This window comes from Pseudophryne corroboree, chromosome 7 (genome assembly GCF_028390025.1).
Source record: "Pseudophryne corroboree isolate aPseCor3 chromosome 7, aPseCor3.hap2, whole genome shotgun sequence".
Classification (NCBI taxonomy): domain Eukaryota; kingdom Metazoa; phylum Chordata; class Amphibia; order Anura; family Myobatrachidae; genus Pseudophryne; species Pseudophryne corroboree.
The window spans coordinates 186,128,750-186,153,474 of NC_086450.1; the positions used below are offsets into that span (position 1 = coordinate 186,128,750).

The window sequence follows — 24,725 nt, forward strand, 5'->3', positions numbered from 1 at the left end:
TACGTTTCCTGTTGAAAGACGCTGTCTTAGGAACGCAGGGTCAGCCCTATCGACCATGTAATCTGCCTTCTAGAAACTGATCCTCCTGAGTAGATAAGGTGAGAAGTAGAGGAAAGTATTAATTAGTATTATGTTGAGCCCTGCTTTGTGTAAGCTCTTCCAACTGCTAATTGCTTTGTGTGCCTGTTTCTATAATATGTTTATACAGCCTATGTAGGGAGGCCAATCCTGGGCCGTTTTTTCAATCCCGGGATTGAAAAAACGCTCAATCCTGGGATTGCAGTAGGGATCAGCGAAGAAGGGTGTAGGGAGCAGCGCTGGAGGGTAGTTAGTGGTGCGGGAGGGTGTAGGTAGTGGCGCGGAAGCGAGGGAGGGTGTAGGTAGCGTAGAGGATTGGTAGCGGCGCGGGAGGGAGGGTGTAGGTAGCGGTGCGGGAGGGAAGCTGGGAAGCTATTGGCACTGCACGGAGGGAAGGTGGGTGTAAGTAATACCACTTACTATTAGGTGGGCGGCAGCAATGGACACGCTGAACGCGGCGCCATTTCAAATGAAGTGCCGGCCGACCAGCCAACCAGAGCTGGCGGACCGGCAGCCAATCAGGGAAGCGGCTGCAGCAGTCGCTCCTGATTGGCTGCTGCGGCAGCTTCCCTGATTGGCTGGTGGCCGGCGCTACATTTGAAGTGCAGCCGCGTTCAGTGTTTGTCTATGGCTGCCGCCCGCCTAATACTAAGTAGTATTACTTACACACCCACCCTCCCGCACATGCGCAATGTAATCCCGTGAATCCCGGGATTCAAATCCCGGCATTTTTGGGCCCAAATCCCGGGATCCTGCCGATCCCAGGATTGGCCTCCCTAAGCCTGTGCTATGAAATGGGACGTTGGTGAGAGCCTTGGACGCACAGGACATTAAGTTTCTTATTTGGTCTCCCAAGCAGACCTGTTGTCTAGAGTTCCCAACACCAAATAAAATAAAATAATTACTGCTCCACAGTTAAGCCTCATACACACAGGAGAGATGTGTGCTCAGTGATCGAGCACAGACCGCATCTATCCCCCTGCTGAGCGAGGGGGAAGGGGGGTGCTCATTTCATCCAGCGGTGAAATGAGCGATCTAACTAGATTTGGAATGCTTAGAATTTAAGCACGGATCTCTCAGTGTACCCCCTTTACTCATTTTCCTTCACAAAAATATTTTTTCCTCCTATACTATAAAGTACACTGCCTAATAATTTTGGAAAGATAGTTGATTTCTAAATGTGTTCTAAAAAAATTACAAGCGTGCAGATCCTACAACCCCCCCATCCCCCAAAACCTGGATGTCCTGATTTCTTTAGTGAAAACCATACAAAAACTACTAGTAGTAGCACATAGTTTGGAAGAGGGGTACATACACTGCTCTTTCAAAAAAGGGGTTGCCACCAGAGTCTCTAGTAACCCTTTCACATCTCAAAAATAACACTATCGACCCAGTATATTGTGATGCATTTCATCCCTGAACTCAAACTGATTGTGTATCAACCTACTTTGCTCTGCCGTACTGAAAAGCTAATTCGTCATCTCTCTTCGGCAGGCGGTGGGCAGCTCAACTTTGCATGCACTGGTCTGTGGCAGAGATTGTATGGGGCAGTGGACCTTTCCCTGCCCATCTCCTGTTGCTTTGTGGTAACTTGAGCATTTGTGTGGCATGCTGCTGAAAAATGCAGGGTGTATTTTGACTTAATCAAAAAAGGAGGACTGGCACATTGCAACACTTAAAAAATGGGTGGTGCCCCACCAAAGCATCCATGATGTAAATGTGATGTTATTACTTTGTACCCTCTATCAGCCCCAATAGCATTAACTGCTTATTGTGTTTTTCCCCCTTTTAATCACCTGCAGTGCTAAAGATGTGTCCTACTTGCCCTTGGTCTTGAAGAGGTTAATAACCATGTCTCTCTTCTGTTTTAGGTGGCAGGTTCCGTCCGAGAACAAGAGCTGCAATGAGGCATATGAACTGGTGTTTGTGGAATAAGATCTAATGCAATGGCCACTCATGGCATCTGCCAGAACATTGGAGCATAATGCAGAGTTTAGACGTGACAGTTATCAGAAAACTTCTCCCACATCCAGACAGATCCAAAGAATCCAAAAGTAATAAACCTGTCTCAAAGGTCGCACCTGTTTTGAAGTTGGAGGGGAGTAATGTTAGTTTGTTGCATTACTCGCGACCTGTTGACTATGTGGTTCCTCATGCCTACTGTTATCTCTGTGAGCCCAGCAAGAAGAAGACATTCCTGACCAAGTCTTCTCAATTGACAGAGCCAAAATGTTTTAATGGCATGCATGAGACCACGTGGGCTTTCCATAAAACTTACAAAAAAATTGGTGCTTCTGGCATAAGTGAAAAGACCGAAGGTCAAAAGCCTTGCTTCACCTCTTACAGGTACCTGCCAATTGGGCCTTTTCTTAAACTTTCCAAAACTGATCGTGCCATGACTACATCATTGATAGATCAGTTCCATCTACATAGTGCATCAGGGGAGCTCCCTGATGTTGGTATTAGAAGGCCCACCAGTCCAGTGGCAAAACTAACTTTTGATGCTTCCAGGCCAGCCCTAATCACAAATTCTTTCCTATGTCCCAGCAGTGCTAAAGTGCCTTTACATGCCCAACGGGATAATAAGAAGACACAGAGCCCCCAACATGCTGGAGCAAAGTCTGCTTCTTGGAATTCTGGTGAGAAGGGCGATCTTGGCCAGCCCAGTGAGATGGTTTCAGTACCGAGTCTCGGTGATATTGGGACAGAAAATATTTCCTGCAAAGCCTTTTCATCCAGTGTATTTCGTGGAACAGCCAAAACACAGGGCACTGCATTACAGTTACCTAATAAAGTTGTCAGCACCAATTGCAGAGGAGTCCAACTAACTGAAGCTGTAAGAAGTGTCACTGGAAGCCAAGATGCTTTGTCTGCTAGCTCCGAAACTTCTAAACCAGTCTGCCAAAAAGACAAAGTATTTGCTAGCTGTGCTAAAACTGTGCCACCTATTTCATATCTAGCACACCAAAAAGACATTGTACCTTGCAAACTGGTTTCTGATGTTCATTGCCTTAATGGTGACCCATGTATTTCAAGCATTCAAAGTGCCAATGTCTGCACCAAACGGATTCGCACCAGCCTGACTTCAACGGGAGGTGACTCGTGTCAATCTGTTCAAGCTCAAGATGTGAAAAGTGAACCCCAGCTCTCTGGGATTGGTGAGATGACTGTCATGGCTTCCCAGATCTCAACTATTCATCTTAATAAAGTTTCTGATCCAGCTGTCAGCATCCAAGAGTAAGTTGTACTTCTTATTCAGCATAACGACACAGTTTTTTTATAGATCTCATGTAACAGTAATTTCTTTTTCATCCACTAGGGGTCACTGGAGTACTCTTGGGATATGGACGGTGTTAGCAAGGAAAGCACTGAATATTTAAATTTCAGTAACTCTCCTCCCCTCCATACTCCCCGAATACCTCAGTGTTTTTTCGGTGCTCACATGGAAGGAGCACAAAGCGTGGAGTTCCTCCACATATTCTACTTTTAGAGTATTTTTATTTTTTCTATTACAATCCTTTCCCAGCTTACACAAAAGCTCTGGGTCCAGGATTACAGAAGCTGCTGCGTGCAGCTCTTGGCGTGTCGGGCCTCACAAAGGAGCCCCCTCACAGTCACAAGCAGCTCAGCTAATAACAGCTGAGGCTGCAGAAGGGACTGGACGGCACTTGATCAAGAAGCCCCGTCAGAACCCATGAGCACATGACTTCAGCATTGCTGCAGAGGAGAAGCCGACAAAAAGGTATTTCTGAACGGGGCGGTCAGTCAGGCTGCCGCCCCGCCGTGTGGGGGACTATTACACGTTGCCACCTGGCCCCCCCTTCCCTCCCCCGAAATACATAATAGGTAAGGCTACCGCTCTCCGCTCGCCGCTGATGTCCGCTCCTCGCCTAAAGGTCCCTGTACACGACAGTCCGGCGCCCTGCGCAGCTGCTCTCCCCCTCCCTCCCGCTTCAGAGCTTTGGCCCGCGAACGGCGGCTGGCGCGGCTCTGTCTGCCAGGGGAGGAGAGAGGGGAGACTGACTACAGTCAGTGCTTGTGCCGCGGGCCGTCTGTGAGGGAGGTCGCGCGGCCGGCTGCCGCTCAGAGGGATGCGCTGCAGGGCCGCTCCAAGCGCCGTTGTCAGCGCTCCCTGATGCTCTGCAAAGACCGCGGACAGCGCTCACTGCTGCCGGGGTCTGTCCCTGTCACGGAGCTCAGTCACTCAGAAGGGCAGGGGGAAGTTGCCGGCGGCTCTGCTCACTCAGACCGCGGACAGCGCTCAGTGCTGCCGCGGTCTGTCCCTAAAAAAACAGTCCTCGTAGTTACTGGGCTCATGCAGGACAGACAGGAGTTTCACTTCCCCTACTTCATGCACCGCAACTGCAGGGGGGGGGGGAAAGAGTGTGTGCCCTCAGCAGCAGCAATAGACTGCTTTTGCTAAGGAAGGCTGTATTGTGTTATATATGCATAAGGGCACGTTTTATAACATTCACATGCAATATGTAGTATGCTCTGTGTGACAGACTATACGCACATGGCTGGAGGCCATTTTTTTTTTTTTTTTTTTACAATGCTTCCTGTTTCTTTTCTAGAACTTTCCGGTCCTACAACACTCTCCACCAGATGGCGCAGGGGTGTTAGTAGGAATTTTCATTTGTACACTGTTCTTCAGCCATATACAGAATTTTACGGAGTCGTGGAATTTGTCTGGTTACATAATAGGTAAGGCGCCAGCAAAACCTCACTGCGCAAGATAGTGGCAATATTAACAGTCGGCCAGTGTTAATTTCACCAGGGCAGTGCATCAGTCTCTGAAGTTTACGAGTCTGAAGAAACTCTAATGCCTGATGGGGTAGTATTTACTAGACGAAACAGAGCTCCGTGTGTTTTCCGGTTTCGGAATCTCTTAATAAGATGTTAGTAGAAACACGGAAGAAACCAGATAACCGGGTTTCTATACCTCGCAGATTTAAGTCTAGTTGCCCATTTCCACAGTTTGTAAAATTAACATCCAGTAACAACTGCTAATACGCTTCAAGACCCGTCAGAGCGTAAACTAGAAGCTATGCTACAGTCCATGTATACAGCAGCAGGGGTGTTGCTTACACCTGGTTTGATTGCCATTTGGGTAACTAAGACAAGTCTGGTCTACATGACGATCACCTTATACTTCTCACAGATCACATCTGTGAAGATGCTGAGTATCTAGATACAGCTTCTACTGACGTCTGTCAGCTCACTTCTTGCATTTCCTCGTCGCTAGTTACGACAAGCACTCTGACTGCGGTCTTGGCAAGTGGAGGCAGAGGCTAATAAACTACTCTGGCCCGGCCTTCAAATCCTTTAGACCTCAGCCCTTTCGAGGCCGTGGTAAAAGAACAGCCACGCCTAGTAGACGAGAGGTCGAGGACGTGGTTTTCAACAAACCAACACCTGTAATCAGGAAGCTAAGGTCACCCACAAGCCGGTGGCATGATGGGCTCCCAGCCCTTCTTGGAGCTCCAATTGTGGGAGCACGCCTTAAAATATTCCATTTGGCGTGGTTCCAGACTTCCACAGATGGGTGGATACGCAATTTCGTGTTAAAAGATTACAATATAGAGTTCGACTGTCTACCGCCTCTGCGCAAGACAGGACTGCCTGTGTCGGACGACAAGAGGGCGGTTTGGCAAATTGCCATTCAGTCTCTGCTGGATTCAGCTGTTTTGATTCAGGTCCCTGTTCACGACGATGTCAGGGTTCTTATTCCAGTCTGTTTATGGTACCAAAGCCAGATGGCTCGGTCAGGCCAATATTGAAATGACAGGGCCTCAATCAGTTCGTCATTTACTACAGATTCAAGATGGAATCTCTGCGGTCAGTACTTGCAGGTTTAGAGCCACAGGAATTCATGATTGCGCTGGATCTCAAGGATGCGTACTTACACATTCCGATTTGGCCACCTCATCAGAGGTTCTTGCGGTTTGCGATACGGCAGAACCCGTATCAGTTTCACGTTTTACCGTTTGGCCTCTCGTCAGTGCCTCGGGTATTCACCAAAGTGATGTCTATATGATGATAGCTCATCTCAGATCCTTAGGAGTTATAATAGTTCCGTACTTGGACGATCTGCTCATTAAAGCTCCGTCTCAACAGATACTTCTCCAACATGCGTTGCTAAAGTACAATGTACTCGTTCAGCACGGTTGGATTGTCAACTTCAAGAAATCACATCTAATTCCGTCTCAACGACTTCAATTCCTAGGTATGATTCTCAATACGGTAAATCCAAGAATTTACCTACCAGATCAGAAAGTACAGATTATTCGTCATCTGGTACAATTAGTGCTCAAGCCACGCACAGTCTCGGTACATTTTGTGCAGTCGCCTCTTAGGCACAATGATGTTGGCTTTGGAAGCGCTTCAGGTCGGAAGATTTCACTCGCGTCCTTTTCAACTGGATGTGCGCGCACAGTGGTCGGGCTTGCATCTGCAGATTCACCACGGGGTGAGGTGGTCGCCACTGACCAGAGTATCTCTACTCTGGTGGCTCAAAGTACACAATCTAACCGCAGGAAAACGGTTTGACGCCTGGAATTGGATAATTCTAAAGACGGAAGCGAGTCTCAGAGGTTGGGGAGCTGTGGTTCAAAATGGTCAGCTCCAGGGTCTCTGGGCACAGCACGAAAGATTGCTGTCTCTAAATGTCCTGGAACTCCAGGTACTTTACAATGGTCTACGACATGTAGTGCACATGCTCCGGTCTCAGACTGTCCAGGTGCAGTCAGACAACGCGACGGCGGTCGCGTACATTAACAAAGAGGAACGAGAAGCCACATGGCAATGCGGTAAGTAGCTCGAATCCTCATTTGGCCCGAGCCTTACCAAGTGATATTGTCGGCAGTGTTCATTCCGAGATTGGACTACTGGGAGGCGAATTATCTCAGTCGTCTGCGTTTTCATCCAGGGAAATGGGCATTAAATCCAGAAGTGTTTCACATGTTGGTCCAAAATGGGGGTTACCATCAAGTGGACCTGATGGCATCTCGCCACAATCCCCAAACACCCCAGTATGTGTCCAGAACAAGAGATCCAAAGGCAGTGGCGGTGGATGCTCTCACAATCGCTTGGCCGTACAGCCTCGTGTATCTGTTTCCACCATTTCCGCTGCTCCCTCTGTTGCTAAAACGTATCAAAAGAGAGTCCGCCACAGTCATACTAGTGGTGCCTCATTGGCCTCGGAGAGCTGGGTTCTCGGATCTCCGCGGATTACTCGCAGACGATCCTTGGCCGCTCCCACTATGTCCGGACTTGTAACAACAGGGTCTGTTCCTTTACCCCGATTTAGCGCGGCTGCAGTTGACGAGGTGACTGGGGAGACCGTCCTCTTAAGAAGAGAGGGCATTCCAGAATCGGTTATACCAACCATGTTACGTGCTAGGAAGCCAGTTACGGCAGTTCATTATTACAGAATTTGGCGTGCCTATATAGGTTGGTGTGAAGCTCGGAAGTTTCCGAGATCATCTTTCAAGTTATCCCGTCTTTTGTTATTTGTCCAGACGGGGTTAGATGGAGGACTGCGTTTATCTACACTAAAGGTGCAGGTATCTGCGTTGTCAATTTATTTTCAAAGACGATTGGCTCTATTGCCGTCGGTACACACTTTTCTGCAAGGTGTCCTCAGAGTACAGCCTCCATTCATTCCACCTACAGCGCCATGGGACTTGAATCTGGTTTTACATTTCTTACAGTCTTCATATTTTGAACCCTTACAACAAGTGGATATAAAGTTTCTCACTTGGAAAACCATTTTTCTTCTAGCCTTAGCTTTCTTCTAGCCTTGGCTTCGGCAAGGCGTGTTTCAGATTTGGGTGCATTGTCATGCAAGCCACCGTATTTGGTGTTTCATGATGACAGAGCGGAACTTCGGACGAATCCCGTTTTCTTACCAAAGGTAGTGTCATCTTTTCACATCAACCAATAGTAGTTCCTGTGTTGACAGCACATTCTGGAACTCTGGATGTGGTACGCGCATTACGCGTTTATGTATCCCGAACATCTACAGTTCGTAAGATGGATACGTTGTTTGTTCTCTATGTTGCGGCCAAGATGGGTTGGCCAGCGTCTAAGCAGACCTTATCCAGATGGATAAAACTGACCATACGTCAAGCTTACCTTCATGCTAGGTTACAGCCGCCTACATCAGTAACAGCTCATTCCACACGTTCTGTGGGAACTTCATGGGCAGCTGCTCGTGGAGCTTCTACGACGCAGCTTTGCCGTGCGGCTACATGCTTATCAGTGCACACGTTTGTGCGCTTTTACAAGTTTGATACGTTTGCGGCATCGGCATATAGCTTGGGCCGCTTAGTGTTACAGGTGCCAAACAGCTCTCCCGCCCACAGGGGAAGCTTTGGTACGTCCCAAGAGTACTCCAGTGACCCCTAGTGGATGAAAAAGAAAATAGGATTTTGGTACTTACCAGGTAAATCCTTTTCTTTGAATCCATAGGGGGCACTGGACGCCCACCCAGAGCAGTTTACCTGGTTGTGGTAAGTTCAGTGGACCTTATGGTGACACATTCTCACCGATTTATTGGTTATGGTGTCAACTGGTTAGTTGTCAGTTACGTTATGTGTCAACTTTATTGTTGTCCGTTATGTTATAATGTTATAGGTAATTCTCCATTGTTCATCCTCTCTATCCTGTTCGCCTCAGGAAAAAACACTGAGGTATTCGGGGAGTATGGAGGGGAGGAGAGTTACTGAAATTTTAAATATTCAGTGAATTCCTTGCTAACACCGTCCATATCCCAAGAGTACTCCAGTGCCCCCTATGGATTCAAAGAAAAGGATTGACCTGGTAAGTACCAAAATCCTATTTTATCTTACGTCCTAGAGGATGCTGGGGACTCCGTAAGGACCATGGGGTATAGACGGGCTCCGCAGGAGACATGGGCACCTATAAAGAACTTTTAGTATGGGTGTGCACTGGCTCCTCCCTCTATGCCCCTCCTCCAGACCTCAGTTAGATCTTGTGCCCAGAGTAGATAGGGTGCATTACAGGGAGCTCTCCTGAGTTTTCTGTGTAAAAGAATTTTTTGTTAGGTTTTTTACTTTCAGGGAGCACTGCTTGCAACAGACTCCCTGCATCGTGGGACTGAGGAGAGAGAAGCAGACCTACTTAAATGAAAGGATCTGCTTCTTAGGCTACTGGACACCATTAGCTCCAGAGAGGGAGTCGGAACACAGGTCTCACTCTGGGGTTCGTCCCGGAGCCGCGCCGCCGTCCTCCTCGCAGAGCCGGAAGATAGGAGCCGGGTGAGTATGAGAAAAAAAGAAGACTTCAAGGCGGCAGAAGACTTCAGATCTTCATGAGGTAAGCGCGCAGTGGTAACGCTGCGTGCCATTGCTCCCACACAACACACACAGGCACAGATGGGCGCAGGGGGGGTGCCCTGGGCAGCAATAAACCTAGTTTTTGGCACAAATATATATATTAGGCTGCGGAGGCAGCAAATAGACTATCCCCCGCCATTTTTATGAAATTGAATCGGGACCGAAGCCCGCCGCTGGAGGGGGCGGAGCTTGATCCCTCAGCACTAACCAGCGCCATTTTCTCCACAGAAGCTGCAGAGAACGCTGGCTCCCCGGACTCTCCCCTACTGAACGCATCAGAGGGCTGAAAAAAAGAGGAGGGGGGCACATTTCAAGCGCAGTGAGTGGGAATAGCATTGGCATGATAGATATATAGATAAATAGATATAGATAGATATATCTATGTATGTGTGTGTGTGTGTGTGTGTGTGTATATATATATATATATATATATATATATATATATATATATATATATATATATATATATAATTTTATTTTATTTTTATTTTTTTTCTCTAACGTCCTAAGTGGATGCTGGGGACTCCGTAAGGACCATGGGGAATAGCGGCTCCGCCGGAGACTGGGCACATCTAAAGAAAGCTTTAGGACTATCTGGTGTGCACTGGCTCCTCCCCCTATGACCCTCCTCCAAGCCTCAGTTAGATCTCTGTGCCCAAGCGAGAAGGGTGCACACTAGGGGCTCTCCTGAGCTTCTTAGTGAAAGTTTTAGATTAGGTTTTTTATTTTCAGTGAGACCTGCTGGCAACAGGCTCACTGCATCGAGGGACTAAGGGGAGAAGAAGCGAACTCACCTGCGTGCAGAGTGGATTGGGCTTCTTAGGCTACTGGACATTAGCTCCAGAGGGACGATCACAGGCCCAGCTTGGATGGGTCCCAGAGCCGCGCCGCCGGCCCCCTTACAGAGCCAGAAGGCAGAAGAGGTCCGGAAAATCGGCGGCAGAAGACGTCCTGTCTTCAACAAGGTAGCGCACAGCACTGCAGCTGTGCGCCATTGCTCTCAGCACACTTCACACTTCGGTCACTGAGGGTGCAGGGCGCTGGGGGGGGGGCGCCCTGAGACGCAATAAAAACACCTTGGATGGGAAAAAAACGCATCACATATAGCTCCTGGGCTATATGGATGCATTTAACCCCTGCCAGAATCCGTAAAAAAGCAGGAGAAAAGTCTGCGAAAAAGGGGCGGAGCCTATCTCCTCAGCACACTGGCGCCATTTTCCCTCACAGCTCCGTTGGAGGGAAGCTCCCTGTCTCTCCCCTGCAGTCACTACACTACAGAAAGGGTTAAAAAAAGAGAGGGGGGCACTAATTAGGCGCAGTATTAACTATACAGCAGCTATAAGGGGAAAAACACTTATATAAGGTTATCCCTGTATATATATATATAGCGCTCTGGTGTGTGCTGGCAAACTCTCCCTCTGTCTCCCCAAAGGGCTAGTGGGGTCCTGTCCTCTATCAGAGCATTCCCTGTGTGTGTGCTGTATGTCGGTACTTTTGTGTCGACATGTATGAGGAGAAAAATGATGTGGAGACGGAGCAGATTGCCTGTAATAGTGATGTCACCCCCTAGGGGGTCGACACCTGAGTGGATGAACTGTTGGAAGGAATTACGTGACAGTGTCAGCTCTGTATAAAAGACAGTGGTTGACATGAGACAGCCGGCTACTCAGCTTGTGCCTGTCCAGACGTCTCATAGGCCGTCAGGGGCTCTAAAGCGCCCGTTACCTCAGATGGCAGATATAGACACGGATACTGACTCCAGTGTCGACGGTGAAGAGACGAATGTGACTTCCAGTAGGGCCACACGTTACATGATTGAGGCAATGAAAAATGTTTTACACATTTCTGATAATACGAGTACCACCAAAAAAGGGGTATTATGTTCGGTGAGGAAAAACTACCTGTAGTTTTCCTGAATCTGAGAAATTAAATGAGGTGTGTGATGATGCGTGGGTTTCCCCCGATAACAACGGATAATTTCTAAAATGTTATTGGCATTATATCCTTTCCCGCCAGAGGTTAGGGTGCGTGGGGAAACACCCCCTAGGGGGGATAAAGCGCTCACACGCTTGTAAGGGCTCTACCTTCGCCTGAGATGGCCACCCTTAAGGATCCTGCTGATAGAAAGCAGGAGGGTATCCTAAAAGGTATTTACACACATACTGGTGTTATACTGCGACCAGCAATCGCCTCAGCCTGGATGTGCAGTGCTGGGTTGGCGTGGTCGGATTCCCTGACTGAAAATATTGATACCCTAGATAGGGACAGTATATTTTTGCCTATAGAGCATTTAAAAGATGCATTTTTATATATGCGTGATGCACAGCGGAATATTTGCCGACTGGCATCAAGTCTAAGCGCGTTGTCCATTTCTACCAGTAGAGGGTTATGGACACGTCCGTGGTCAGGTGATGCGTATTCCAAACGGCATTTGGAAGTATTGCTTTATTAAGGGAGGAGTTATTTGGGGTCGGTCTTTCAGACCTGGTGGCCACGGCAACAGCTGGGAATTCCACGTTTGTACCCCAGGTCACCTCTCAACATGAGAAGACGCCGTATTATCAGGCGCAGTCTTTTCGTGGACAAGCGGGCAAAAGGTTCCTCATTTCTGCCCCGTGACAGAGGGAGAGGAAAAAGGCTGCAGAAATCAGCCAGTTCCCAGGAACAGAAACCCTCTCCCGCCTCTGCCAAGCCCTCAGTATACGCTGGGGCTTTACAAGCAGAATCGGGCACGGTGGGGGGCCCGTCTCAATGAATTTCAGCGCGCAGTGGGCTCACTCGCAAGTAGACCCCTGGATCCTTCAGGTGATATCTCAGGGGTACAAATTAGAATTTGAGACGTCTCCCCCTCGCCGTTTCCTAAAGTCTGCTTTACCGATGTCTCCTTCTGACAGGGAGACAGTTTTGGAAGCCATTCACAAGCTGTATTCCCAGCAGGTGATAATCAAGATACCCCTCCTGCAACAGGGAACGGGGTATTATTCCACACTGTTGTGGTACCGAAGCCGGACGGCTCGGTGAGACCGATTCTAAATCTAAAATCTTTGAACACTTACGTACAGAGGTTCAAATTCAAGATTGAGTCACTCAGAGCAGTGATTGCGAACCTGGAAGAAGGGGACTACATGATGTCTCGGGACATCAAGGATGCTTACCTTCATGTCAAAATTTACCCTTCTCACCAAGGGTACCTCAGGTTTATGGTACAGAACTGTCACTATCAGTTCAGACGCTGCCGTATGGATGGTACACGGCACCCCGGGTCTTTACCAAGGTAATGGCCGAAATGATGATATTCCTTCGAAGGAAGTGAATTTTAGTTATCCCTTCCTTGGACAATTCCCTGATAAGGGTAAGATCCAGGGAACAGTTGGAGGTCGGTGTAGCACTATCTCAGGTAGTGTTGCGGCAGCACGATTGGATTCTCAATATTCCAAAATCGCACCTGGTTCCGACGACGTGTCTTCTGTTCCTAGGGATGATCCTGGACACAGTCCAGAAAAAGGTGTTTCTCCCGGAGGAGAAAGCCAGGGAGTTATCCGAGCTAGTCAGGAACCTCCTAAAACCGAGCCAAGTCTCAGTGCATCAATGCACAAGGGTTCTGGGTAAAATGGTGGCTTCCTACGAAGCAATCCCATTCGGCAGATTCCACGCAAGAACTTTCCAGTGGGACCTGCTGGACAAATGGTCCGGATCGCATCTTCAGATGCATCAGCGGATAACCCTGTCACCAAGGACAAGGGTGTCCCTCCTGTGGTGGTTGCAGAGTGCTCATCTTCTAGAGGGCCGCAGATTAGGCATTCAGGACTGGGTCCTGGTGACCACGGATGCCAGCCTGCGAGGCTGGGGAGCAGTCACACAGGGAAGGAATATCCAGGGCTTATGGTCAAGCCTGGAGACATCACTTCACATAAATATCCTGAAGCTAAGGGACATTTACAATGCTCTAAGATTATCAAGTTTGGGGGCCTGAAGAAGGGGGTTCGACCCCCGAAACGTCGATATTAAACACACATGGCTTGTCTTTAAACTCTGTGTAAACAAAAAAGATTTATGTGTGCATAGGCGCCTTTGTAACAAAGATGAGAGGATAATGTAAAACAATATTTATTTACACAATAAAAACATAGAAGCATAGACAACGTAACAAAATACAATGAACGTATATATTGCACTTGTCCCAAAAAGGTTTCTCACCCTCTAATGGATTTGCGGTGGGCAGATGGCTTTCTCAGCAAAAAAGCGATCAGTTCCCAGTGTGGTTCAGATGGCACCACCGCAAAAAGTTTTTGTCTTTAGAAGGCTGAGTAGGGGTTCAGTCAGTGCATTCAAAATAGGGTATCCATATCGTCCAAACAACGCGTTTCGGAGTGTACAACTCCTTTTTCAAGCTTGGATGGTATGGATCACAACCAAATGGATATTTATACCCTTACTAATTGACACAATCTTTCAATTATTCCCATTTCCGGTTTCGCCGACCGGAAGTGACGTATGCAGTTCATCACTTCCGGTTGCGTCTCAGTATCTCTATGTCGTAATATTCCATATAATATATATTACCCCCAGCACTTATGTGCAGGCACATCCGCCTGTTACTCATTATCTAATGGACTTCACGGTCACCAAAAACGAAAACAAGAACTTTCTTCCGTTTTCGCCGACCGGAAGTGACGCATGCGTTCCACCGCTGCGTTCCAAACGGCGGCCATTTTAGAATTTAAGAATTTCAATCATATACTTATGCTGGGGATCTACAAACTTCTAAATTTTAAAAGAAAGAATCCCTTCTATTTGATCTATTAACATATACATAAGATCCACATATACATATAGAAAAAATGTACAAACAATGTCCCCAAACAAAAACTTTGTTATTAAAAATGGAAAAGACTTCCGAAATCACTTTGCCGGATATGACATATGTGTTCCACCGCTGCGTTCCACATAACGGCCATTTGTAGATTCCTTTTTCGATTCATTTGAGAAGTATTTTGCAGAAAAGAAGAGGGAATTAGATCCACTGCCATATCTCCTCACCAAAACTTTGCCGTACTGTGTATTCCGGGCCAGTCCGTCCCTAATACCGGGAGATAGGCATCTCAAAAATCCAAAAGAATCTTCATTCTAATATAAGGCTCAGAGAGAAGAAGATAAAAACAATTAAGAATCACATACAATGGTTAAAATTACTCTAAAAACCATTTCAACTCAAAATCAAAATTATGTCCTTCAGGTTGTAAAGTGTTCAACGTGTAGATCCACTTCATTTCACTCTGCGCAAGTTTTCTTTCTGTATTTTTATATTTCCAATTTCCTTTAATTAATTGGATCCCAAGGAATCTTTTTATTCCCTTTTCGCATTTATTATGAACCACTGAAAAGTGTTCAGACAAGGGATGGGTACTGAGACCCTTCTTGATATTATAAATGTGTTCTGCTGTTCTTGTTTTAAGGCTTCTAGTAGTTTTGCCTATATATAATTTTCCGCAGTTACATTCTATAAGATAAATTACATTGCGCGAGTGACAAGTTATAAATTCTCTTATTTTATGTTTCTTTCCTTTTATTTCAAAATCAGTAGTTTTTCTTTCTATTCCCTTTTTTGTAGTGGATTTACACATAAGACATGTTCCGCATCGGTGAAATCCAACATTACGTTCACTCGCTCCTTTCTCATTTTTTAGAGCACTCTGTACTAAAATATTTTTAAGAGAGGGTGCTTTTTTTATATATGAATCTAGGTTGTTCGGGTAGGATATCACACAAAATTGGGTCATCTTTTAGGATTTTCCAATTTTTTTTGATGATACCTTCCACTTTCTTATGATGGGCTCCATATTTCGTAATATAGGCCCATTCATACCTAGTATCCTTTGTTGTAGGTCTAGTTTTCTCTTTTAACAACTCCTTTCTATCGATAATTTGTACTTTTTGTTGTGCAGTATCCAATAAATTTTTTGGATATCCTTTTTGTTGGAATCGTGCAGTCATTTCATTTGTTTGTTCAATTAAAGTGCTTTCATTAGTGCAATTTCTTTTCAGTCTTTTAAACTGCCCCAGAGGGATATTTTCCAACCACCTCTTGTGATGTTCACTCGATATTTCAATATAAGAGTTGGAATCCGTTGGTTTTCTGTGAGTTTTAGTACATATTGCTCCATCCTCTATATAAATAATTAAATCTAAAAAAACTAGAAAATCTGCACTTTTATTGAAAGTCAATTCGATATTAAAATGGTTTTGATTTAAAACTTCACAAAAAGAATTAAGAGAGTCTTCCCCCCCCTTGCCAGATAAAAAACACATCATCAATGAACCGCCACCAGCATACCAGGCCTGCCCCCATAGTTGATGCATCAATCTGGCAAGGGGGGGAAGACTCTCTTAATTCTTTTTGTGAAGTTTTAAATCAAAACCATTTTAATATCGAATTGACTTTCAATAAAAGTGCAGATTTTCTAGTTTTTTTAGATTTAATTATTTATATAGAGGATGGAGCAATATGTACTAAAACTCACAGAAAACCAACGGATTCCAACTCTTATATTGAAATATCGAGTGAACATCACAAGAGGTGGTTGGAAAATATCCCTCTGGGGCAGTTTAAAAGACTGAAAAGAAATTGCACTAATGAAAGCACTTTAATTGAACAAACAAATGAAATGACTGCACGATTCCAACAAAAAGGATATCCAAAAAATTTATTGGATACTGCACAACAAAAAGTACAAATTATCGATAGAAAGGAGTTGTTAAAAGAGAAAACTAGACCTACAACAAAGGATACTAGGTATGAATGGGCCTATATTACGAAATATGGAGCCCATCATAAGAAAGTGGAAGGTATCATCAAAAAAAAATTGGAAAATCCTAAAAGATGACCCAATTTTGTGTGATATCCTACCCGAACAACCTAGATTCATATATAAAAAAGCACCCTCTCTTAAAAATATTTTAGTACAGAGTGCTCTAAAAAATGAGAAAGGAGCGAGTGAACGTAATGTTGGATTTCACCGATGCGGAACATGTCTTATGTGTAAATCCACTACAAAAAAGGGAATAGAAAGAAAAACTACTGATTTTGAAATAAAAGGAAAGAAACATAAAATAAGAGAATTTATAACTTGTCACTCGCGCAATGTAATTTATCTTATAGAATGTAACTGCGGAAAATTATATATAGGCAAAACTACTAGAAGCCTTAAAACAAGAACAGCAGAACACATTTATAATATCAAGAAGGGTCTCAGTACCCATCCCTTGTCTGAACACTTTTCAGTGGTTCATAATAAATGCGAAAAGGGAATAAAAAGATTCCTTGGGATCCAATTAATTAAAGGAAATTGGAAATATAAAAATACAGAAAGAAAACTTGCGCAGAGTGAAATGAAGTGGATCTACACGTTGAACACTTTACAACCTGAAGGACATAATTTTGATTTTGAGTTGAAATGGTTTTTAGAGTAATTTTAACCATTGTATGTGATTCTTAATTGTTTTTATCTTCTTCTCTCTGAGCCTTATATTAGAATGAAGATTCTTTTGGATTTTTGAGATGCCTATCTCCCGGTATTAGGGACGGACTGGCCCGGAATACACAGTACGGCAAAGTTTTGGTGAGGAGATATGGCAGTGGATCTAATTCCCTCTTCTTTTCTGCAAAATACTTCTCAAATGAATCGAAAAAGGAATCTACAAATGGCCGTTATGTGGAACGCAGCGGTGGAACACATATGTCATATCCGGCAAAGTGATTTCGGAAGTCTTTTCCATTTTTAATAACAAAGTTTTTGTTTGGGGACATTGTTTGTACATTTTTTCTATATGTATATGTGGATCTTATGTATATGTTAATAGATCAAATAGAAGGGATTCTTTCTTTTAAAATTTAGAAGTTTGTAGATCCCCAGCATAAGTATATGATTGAAATTCTTAAATTCTAAAATGGCCGCCGTTTGGAACGCAGCGGTGGAACGCATGCGTCACTTCCGGTCGGCGAAAACGGAAGAAAGTTCTTGTTTTCGTTTTTGGTGACCGTGAAGTCCATTAAATAATGAGTAACAGGCGGATGTGCCTGCACATAAGTGCTGGGGGTAATATATATTATATGGAATATTACGACATAGAGATACTGAGACGCAACCGGAAGTGATGAACTGCATACGTCACTTCCGGTCGGCGAAACCGGAAATGGGAATAATTGAAAGATTGTGTCAATTAGTAAGGGTATAAATATCCATTTGGTTGTGATCCATACCATCCAAGCTTGAAAAAGGAGTTGTACACTCCGAAACGCGTTGTTTGGACGATATGGATACCCTATTTTGAATGCACTGACTGAACCCCTACTCAGCCTTCTAAAGACAAAAACTTTTTGCGGTGGTGCCATCTGAACCACACTGGGAACTGATCGCTTTTTTGCTGAGAAAGCCATCTGCCCACCGCAAATCCATTAGAGGGTGAGAAACCTTTTTGGGACAAGTGCAATATATACGTTCATTGTATTTTGTTACGTTGTCTATGCTTCTATGTTTTTATTGTGTAAATAAATATTGTTTTACATTATCCTCTCATCTTTGTTACAAAGGCGCCTATGCACACATAAATCTTTTTTGTTTGCATTGTACCACAGGGATTTGGTGTTCCCTTTTTCTGTGTGACGGCTGCCCACTGTAACATTTATTGCGCACTTTGGATCTACCTTTTATCTTTTAAACTCTGTGTGTCAGACTCTGAGTGCCGCCTATACCCTCCAGTATATGTATATGTATGTATATATATATATATATATATATATATATATATATATATATATATATATATATATATATATATATATATATATATATATATATATATATATATATGTGTGTGTGCTATCTGGGTTTTCCAGTGTCAGTTTGGCGCTGGGTGTGTGCTGGCATACTCTCTCTCTCTGTCTCTCCAAAGGGCCTGGTTGGGGTATTGTCCCCGTATAGTTATATCCCTGTGTGTGTGGGGGGTCGGTACGTGCGTGTCGGCATGTCTGAAGCGGAAGGCTTATCAAAGGAGGAGGTGGAGGAGATGAGTGGTGTGTCCCCGTCGGTAGTGCTGACTCAGGAATGGATGGATATGTGGCATATGTTAAATGCATGTGTAGCATCATTGCATAAGAGGCTAGACAAAGCAGAATCCAGGGAGACATCAGGGGGTCGATCTACGGATTGGACCGACTCACAGGGCCCGTCGGGGTCTCAAAAGCGTCCTTTATCACAAATTGTGGACACAGATACCGACACGGACTCTGATTCCAGTGTCGACTATGATGATGCTAGTTTGCACCCTAGGGTGGCAAAAACTATTCAGTATATGATTATTGCAATAAAAGATGTTTTGCATATCACAGACGACCCCTCTGTTCCCGACACGAGGGTGCGCATGTATAAGGAAATGAAACCTGTGGTAAACTTTCCTCCATCTCATGAACTTAATGAGTTATTTGAAAAAGCTTGGGAATCTCCAGATAAGAGACTGCAGATTCCCAAAAGGGTTCTTATGGCGTACCCATTCCCTACACAGGACAGGGCACGCTGGGAATCCTCTCCCATAGTGGAGAAGGCTCTAACACGCCTGTCCAAGAAGGTGGCGCTGCCGTCTCCAGATACAGCGGCCCTCAAGGACCCTGCGGACCGCAGGCAGGAGACTACATTAAAGTCTATTTATACACATACTGGTACTTTACTTAGACCGGCAATTGCGTCGGCATGGGTATGTAGTGCAGTTGTAGCTTGGACAGATACGCTGTCAGCTGACCTTGATACCCTAGATAGGGATACTTTTTTGCTAACTTTAGCACATATTAAAGACGCAGTCTTATATATGAGAGACGCTCAAAGAGACATTGGATTGTTGGGTTCCAGAGCCAATGCCATGGCTATTTCAGCGAGACGATCCTTATGGACCCGCCAATGGACGGGTGAGGTGGATTCAAAAAAGCATATGGAGGTTTTACCCTATAAGGGTGATGTGGTGTTTGGGGATGGGCTCGCGGACCTGGTTTCCACAGCTACCCCGCAGGTAAATCTACCTTTTTACCTTTTTGTTCCCCAACAGCAAAAGAAAACAGTCTCAGATGCAGTCTTATCGGTCGCAAAAGCCCAGAAGAGGTCGGGGCTCCTCCTTCCTTACCAGAGGTAAGGGTAGAGGGAAAAGAACACCTGCCGCGGCGGGTTCCCAGGAACAGAAGTCCTCCTCGGTTTCTACAAAATCCACCGCATGACGCTGGGGCTCCCCTGCGGGAGTCCGCACCAGTGGGGGCATGCCTTCGACTCTTCAGCCAGGTCTGGGTTCGGTCAGATGTAGATCCTTGGGCGATGGACATAGTTTCCCAGGGCTACAAGCTGGAATTCAAAGAGGTGCCCCCACGCCGATTTTTCAAGTCTGCCTTACCAGCTTCTACCCCAGAGCGGGAAGTAGTGTTAGCTGCAATTCAAACGCTGTGTCAACAGCAAGTGATTATCGGGGTTTCCCTGAGCCAACAGGGAAAAGGGTACTATTTGACCCTCTTTGTGGTCCCGAAGCCGGATGGTTCGGTCAGGCCCATTTTAAATCTAAAATCCCTAAATCTGTACTTGAAACGTTTCAAATTCAAGATGGAATCACTCCGAGCGGTAATAGCCAGTCTGGAAGGGAGGGATTTTATGGTGTCACTGGACATATAGGATGCTTACCTTCATGTCCCCATATATCCCGCTCATCAGGAGTACCTGAGATTCGCGGTACAGGATTGTCATTTCCAGTTTCAGACGTTGCCGTTTGGGCTTTCAACGGCCCCGAGGATTTTCACCAAGATAATGGCGGAAATGATGGTGATCCTGCGCAGGCAAGGAGTCACAATTATCCCATACTTGGACGATCTCCTGATAAAGGCGAGATCAAAAGATCAATAACTGAATAACGTGTCACTCTCTCTGAGAGTGCTCCAGCAACACGGTTGGATTCTCAATCTGCCAAAGTCACAGTTGGTTCCAACAACTCTACTATCGTTCCTAGGCATGATACTAGACACTGAACGAAAGAAGGTTTTTCTCCCGTTGGAAAAAGCCCAGGACCTCCAGAACATGGTCAGAGACCTGCTAAAGCCAAAAAGAGTGTCAGTTCATCAATGCACTCGAGTTCTGGGGAAAACGGTGGCAGCCTACGAGGCCATTCCCTTCGGCAGGTTCCATGCGAGGACGTTTCAATGGGACCTTCTGGACAAGTGGTCCGGGTCCCATCTACAAATACATCAGAAAATAACACTGTCCCCCAGGGCCAGGGTGTCTCTCCTATGGTGGCTGCAGACTGCTCACCTTCTAGAGGGTCGCAGGTTTGGCATTCAGGACTGGGTTCTGGTAACCACGGACGCGAGCCTCCGAGGATGGGGAGCAGTCACCCAAGGAAGAAACTTTCAAGGACTATGGTCAAGCCAGGAGTCCTGTCTGCACATCAACATGCTGGAATTAAGGGCCATATACAACAGCCTTCGATAAGCGGAGGGTCTTCTTCGCAACCTACCGGTTCTGATTCAATCAGACAATGTCACAGCCGTGGCTCATGTGAACCGCCAAGGCGGGACAAGGAGCAGGGTTGCGATGGCGGAAGCCACCAGGATTCTTCGCTGGGCGGAAAATCACGTAAGCGTTCTGTCAGCCGTCTTCATTCCGGGAGTGGACAACTGGGAAGCAGACTTCCTCAGCAGACACGATCTCCATCCAGCAGAGTGGGGACTTCATCAAGAAGTCTTTGCAGAGATAACGTGTCTCTGGGGAGTTCCTCAAATAGACATGATGGCGTCACGCCACAACAAGAAGCTTCGGAGGTACTGTGCCAGGTCCCGGGACCCTCAGGCAATAGCAGTAGACGCTCTGGTAACGCCATGGGTGTTCCAGTCGGTCTGTGTTTCCTCCTCTGCCTCTCATCACAAAGGTGTTGAGGATCATAAGACGGAAAAGAGTACAGACAATACTCATTGTTCCAGACTGGCCTCGAAGGGCCTGGTACTTAGATCTTCAGGAGATGCTCGCAGAAGATCCTTGGCCTCTTCCGCTAAGGGAGGACCTGTTACAGCAGGGACCCTGCACGTTCCAAGACTTACCGCGGTTACGTTTGACGGCATGGCGGTTGAACGCCGGATCCTAGCTGAGAAGGGTGGTATTCCGGAGGAGGTCATACCTACTCTAATAAAGGCTAGGAAAGAGGTGACTGCGAAACATTATCACCGTATCTGGAGGAAGTATGTATCTTGGTGTGAAGCCAAGAATGCTCCTATGGAAGATTTCAACCTGGGCCGTTTTCTCCACTTTCTACAGACAGGAATGGATATGGGCCTGAAGTTAGGCTCTGGTTAAGGTGCAGATTTCGGCCTTATCGATATTTTTTCAGAAGGAATTGTCTTCTCTTCCAGAAGTCCAGACTTTTGTGAAGGGAGTGCTACACATCCAGCCTCCTTTTGTGGCGCCATGGGACCTGAACGTGGTGTTACAGTTCCTTAAGTCACACTGGTTTGAACCCCTTAAAACGGTTGAGTTGAAATTTCTCACCTGGAAGGTGGTCATGTTATTGGCCTTAGCTTCGGCAAGGCGGGTGTCTGAATTGGCGGCATTGTCTCACAAGAGCCCCTACTTGATTTTTCATGTGGATAGAGCAGAATTGAGGACTCGTCCTCAATTTTTACCTAAGGTGGTGTCTTCATTTCATATGAACCAACCTATCGTGGTGCCTGTGGCTACGAGTGACTTGGAGGATTCCATGTCCCTGGATGTAGTCAGGGCCTTAAAGATTTATGTAGCCAGGACGGCTAGAATTAGGAAACCCGAGGCTCTGCTTGTCCTGTATGCAGCCAACAAGATTGGCGCGCCTGCTTCAAAGCAGATTATTGCTCGCTGGATCTGTAACACGATTCAGCAGGCTTATGTTACGGCTGGATTGCTGTTACCACATTCAGTAAAGGCCCATTCCACTAGGAAGGTGGGCTCTTCTTGGGCGGCTGATGAGGACCTAGCATTTGCTCAGTCGGTGCTGCAGAGTCAACCGCACTCTCCCGCCCGATTGGGAGCTCTGGTATAAACCCCATGGTCCTTACGGAGTCCCCAGCATCCTCTAGGACGTAAGAGAAAATAAGATTTTAAACCTACCGGTAAATCTTTTTCTCCTAGTCCGTAGTGGATGCTGGGCGCCTGTCCCATTGCGGAAAATCTGCAAGACTTGTATATAGTTATTGCTTCCATAAGGGTTATGTTACAGTTGTAATCGATCTTGGACCAATGCTGTTGTTTGTTCATACTGTTAACTGGTTTTGGGTATTCCAGGTTATATGGTATGATTTGGTGTGGGCTGGTATGTATCTTGCCCTTAGATTAACAAAATCCTTTCCTCGTATTGTCAATCTCCTCTGGGCACAGTTCTCTAACTGAGGTCTGGAGGAGGGGCATAGAGGGAGGAGCCAGTGCACACCCATACTAAAAGTTCTTTATAGGTGCCCATGTCTCCTGCGGAGCCTGTCTATACCCCATGGTCCTTACGGAGTCCCCAGCATCCTTTACGGACTAGGAGAAAAAGATTTACCGGTAGGTTTAAAATCTTATTTTTTTTCTTGTCTAGTGTATAAGCCGCATCCCAGTTGTATCCTTTCCTGCCATTATCTCTGTGCTGTTTCTTTCTCTTTTTTTCTTTCTCTTTTTTTTCTTTCTCTTTTTTTCTTTCTCTTTCTTTCTCTTTCTCTTTTTCTTTTTCTCTTTCTCTTTTTTTCTTTCTCTTTCTTTCTCTTTTTCTTTTTCTCTCTTTTTCTTTTTCTTTCTCTTTCTCTTTCTCTTTTTTTCTTTTCTTTCTTTCTTTCTTTCTTTCTTTCTTTCTTTCTTTCTTTCTTTCTTTCTTTCTTTCTTTCTTTCTTTCTTTCTTTCTTTCTTTCTTTTTGTTTTTTTTATAGCATTGCAAGGGTTCAAGCAATCACTGGACATGTGTAATGCCTGTGCTGACCATACAGCTTGTGGTTTCCCTGCCAATATTGACAGACCTCTCCACCAGCCTTGGCTTGGTAGTTGGTATTAGGGTGCTGGTGTGCATCCTGAGATCTTCTTTCTTTGTGATTTTGATATATTTTATGTCAATGATGTGTTACCACACTGTTACCTGGGCACAATTTTTCGTTTGTTCCAAGTGAACGGACAGACCAGTTAAAAAAAAATCCATTTGAATTCCCATGCTTAATTTTTGCAGCCTGGGTAAAGACGCTTGCTACTTTTAGTTAGTTGGGGAAAGACCTACAGCACAATAAAATCTTCTTCTTTTTTTTTTTTCTCCCCTGCCTGCCACTCACACCACCACCACTTTCTCCAACATAGCCTGAATGTTGTGCCAGACTGTGCTGAGGAAGAGCTTCCCGAAGGCTTGGATGATAGCCAGGAGGAAGAGGATGAAGAGGATGATGAAGGTTTGTTTTGACTTATGCATCACCCTTTGCATAATGCAATTGTCTGAAGGAGATGTGTGATGCTGTATAATCCATGACTGAGGCTTAATATATCTGTTTTATGTTAAAGATGCAGATGACCTCTCTATTGCCCCCACACCATCTACTACTTTATCGGACATATCCAGGTAAGTCTATTATACTTTCCTTATGTTTAGTATACATGCATACATGTTGAGTATCCCATATATCAAATGCTTGGGACCAGAAGGATTTTGGATTTTCCCGGATTTTGGAATAATCGCATACTATGAGTTATCATGGTGATTGGTTAAGTCTAAGCACAGAATGCATTTTTGTTTCATATACACATAGTTGGAAGGTAATTTCAGACAATATTTATAATAACTATGTGTATTAAACAAAGTTTATACATTGAGCCATGAGAAAACAAAGGTTTCACGATCTATCTGTTTCTTCTCCAAAAATTCTGTATTTCCAAATATTCCCTATTTCGGAATATTTGAATATGGAATACTCAACCTGTGTGTGTGTGTGTGTGTGTGTGTGTGTGTGTGTTAGAGAGAGAGATATTCCATTTTCTTTTATTGAAGTTTCAACATCGCAATATATGAAAATGTATATTAAAGTCCATAAAACTATGGGACAACAAAAACAGGATAGTAAGGGAATCCCTGTACTTACGCAAATGTTTAATAAAGAATCTGAAACCAAGTCTCGCAATATACAATGTCAAAAATTATTTGGAGCAGTTAAGAAAAATACTGGTCTCCTACCACAAAGTGTTATTTAATTAATTTTTGTGTGTAACACTAGGATTTCATCATTCTTTCAGT

At 45.2% G+C, this 24,725-nt stretch overlaps 1 protein-coding gene across 3 annotated transcripts in view; it reads left to right on the forward strand.

Moving 5' to 3' along the window:
* The window catches only part of TTLL4 (tubulin tyrosine ligase like 4), a 286,952-nt gene that overhangs the window by 68,238 nt on the left and 193,989 nt on the right, over nucleotides 1-24,725 (forward strand). For 2 of the 3 annotated variants that reach the window (XM_063933874.1, XM_063933872.1), the window contains exons 2-4: nucleotides 1,950-3,315; nucleotides 23,801-23,889; nucleotides 23,999-24,056. In XM_063933874.1, the coding sequence (XP_063789944.1) occupies nucleotides 2,063-3,315; nucleotides 23,801-23,889; nucleotides 23,999-24,056 (1,400 nt within the window). In that variant the 5' untranslated portion in view covers nucleotides 1,950-2,062. Of the gene's footprint in view, nucleotides 1-77; nucleotides 99-1,949; nucleotides 3,316-23,800; nucleotides 23,890-23,998; nucleotides 24,057-24,725 lie in introns of those variants that run through there. The other variant, XM_063933873.1, reaches the window with a different exon arrangement.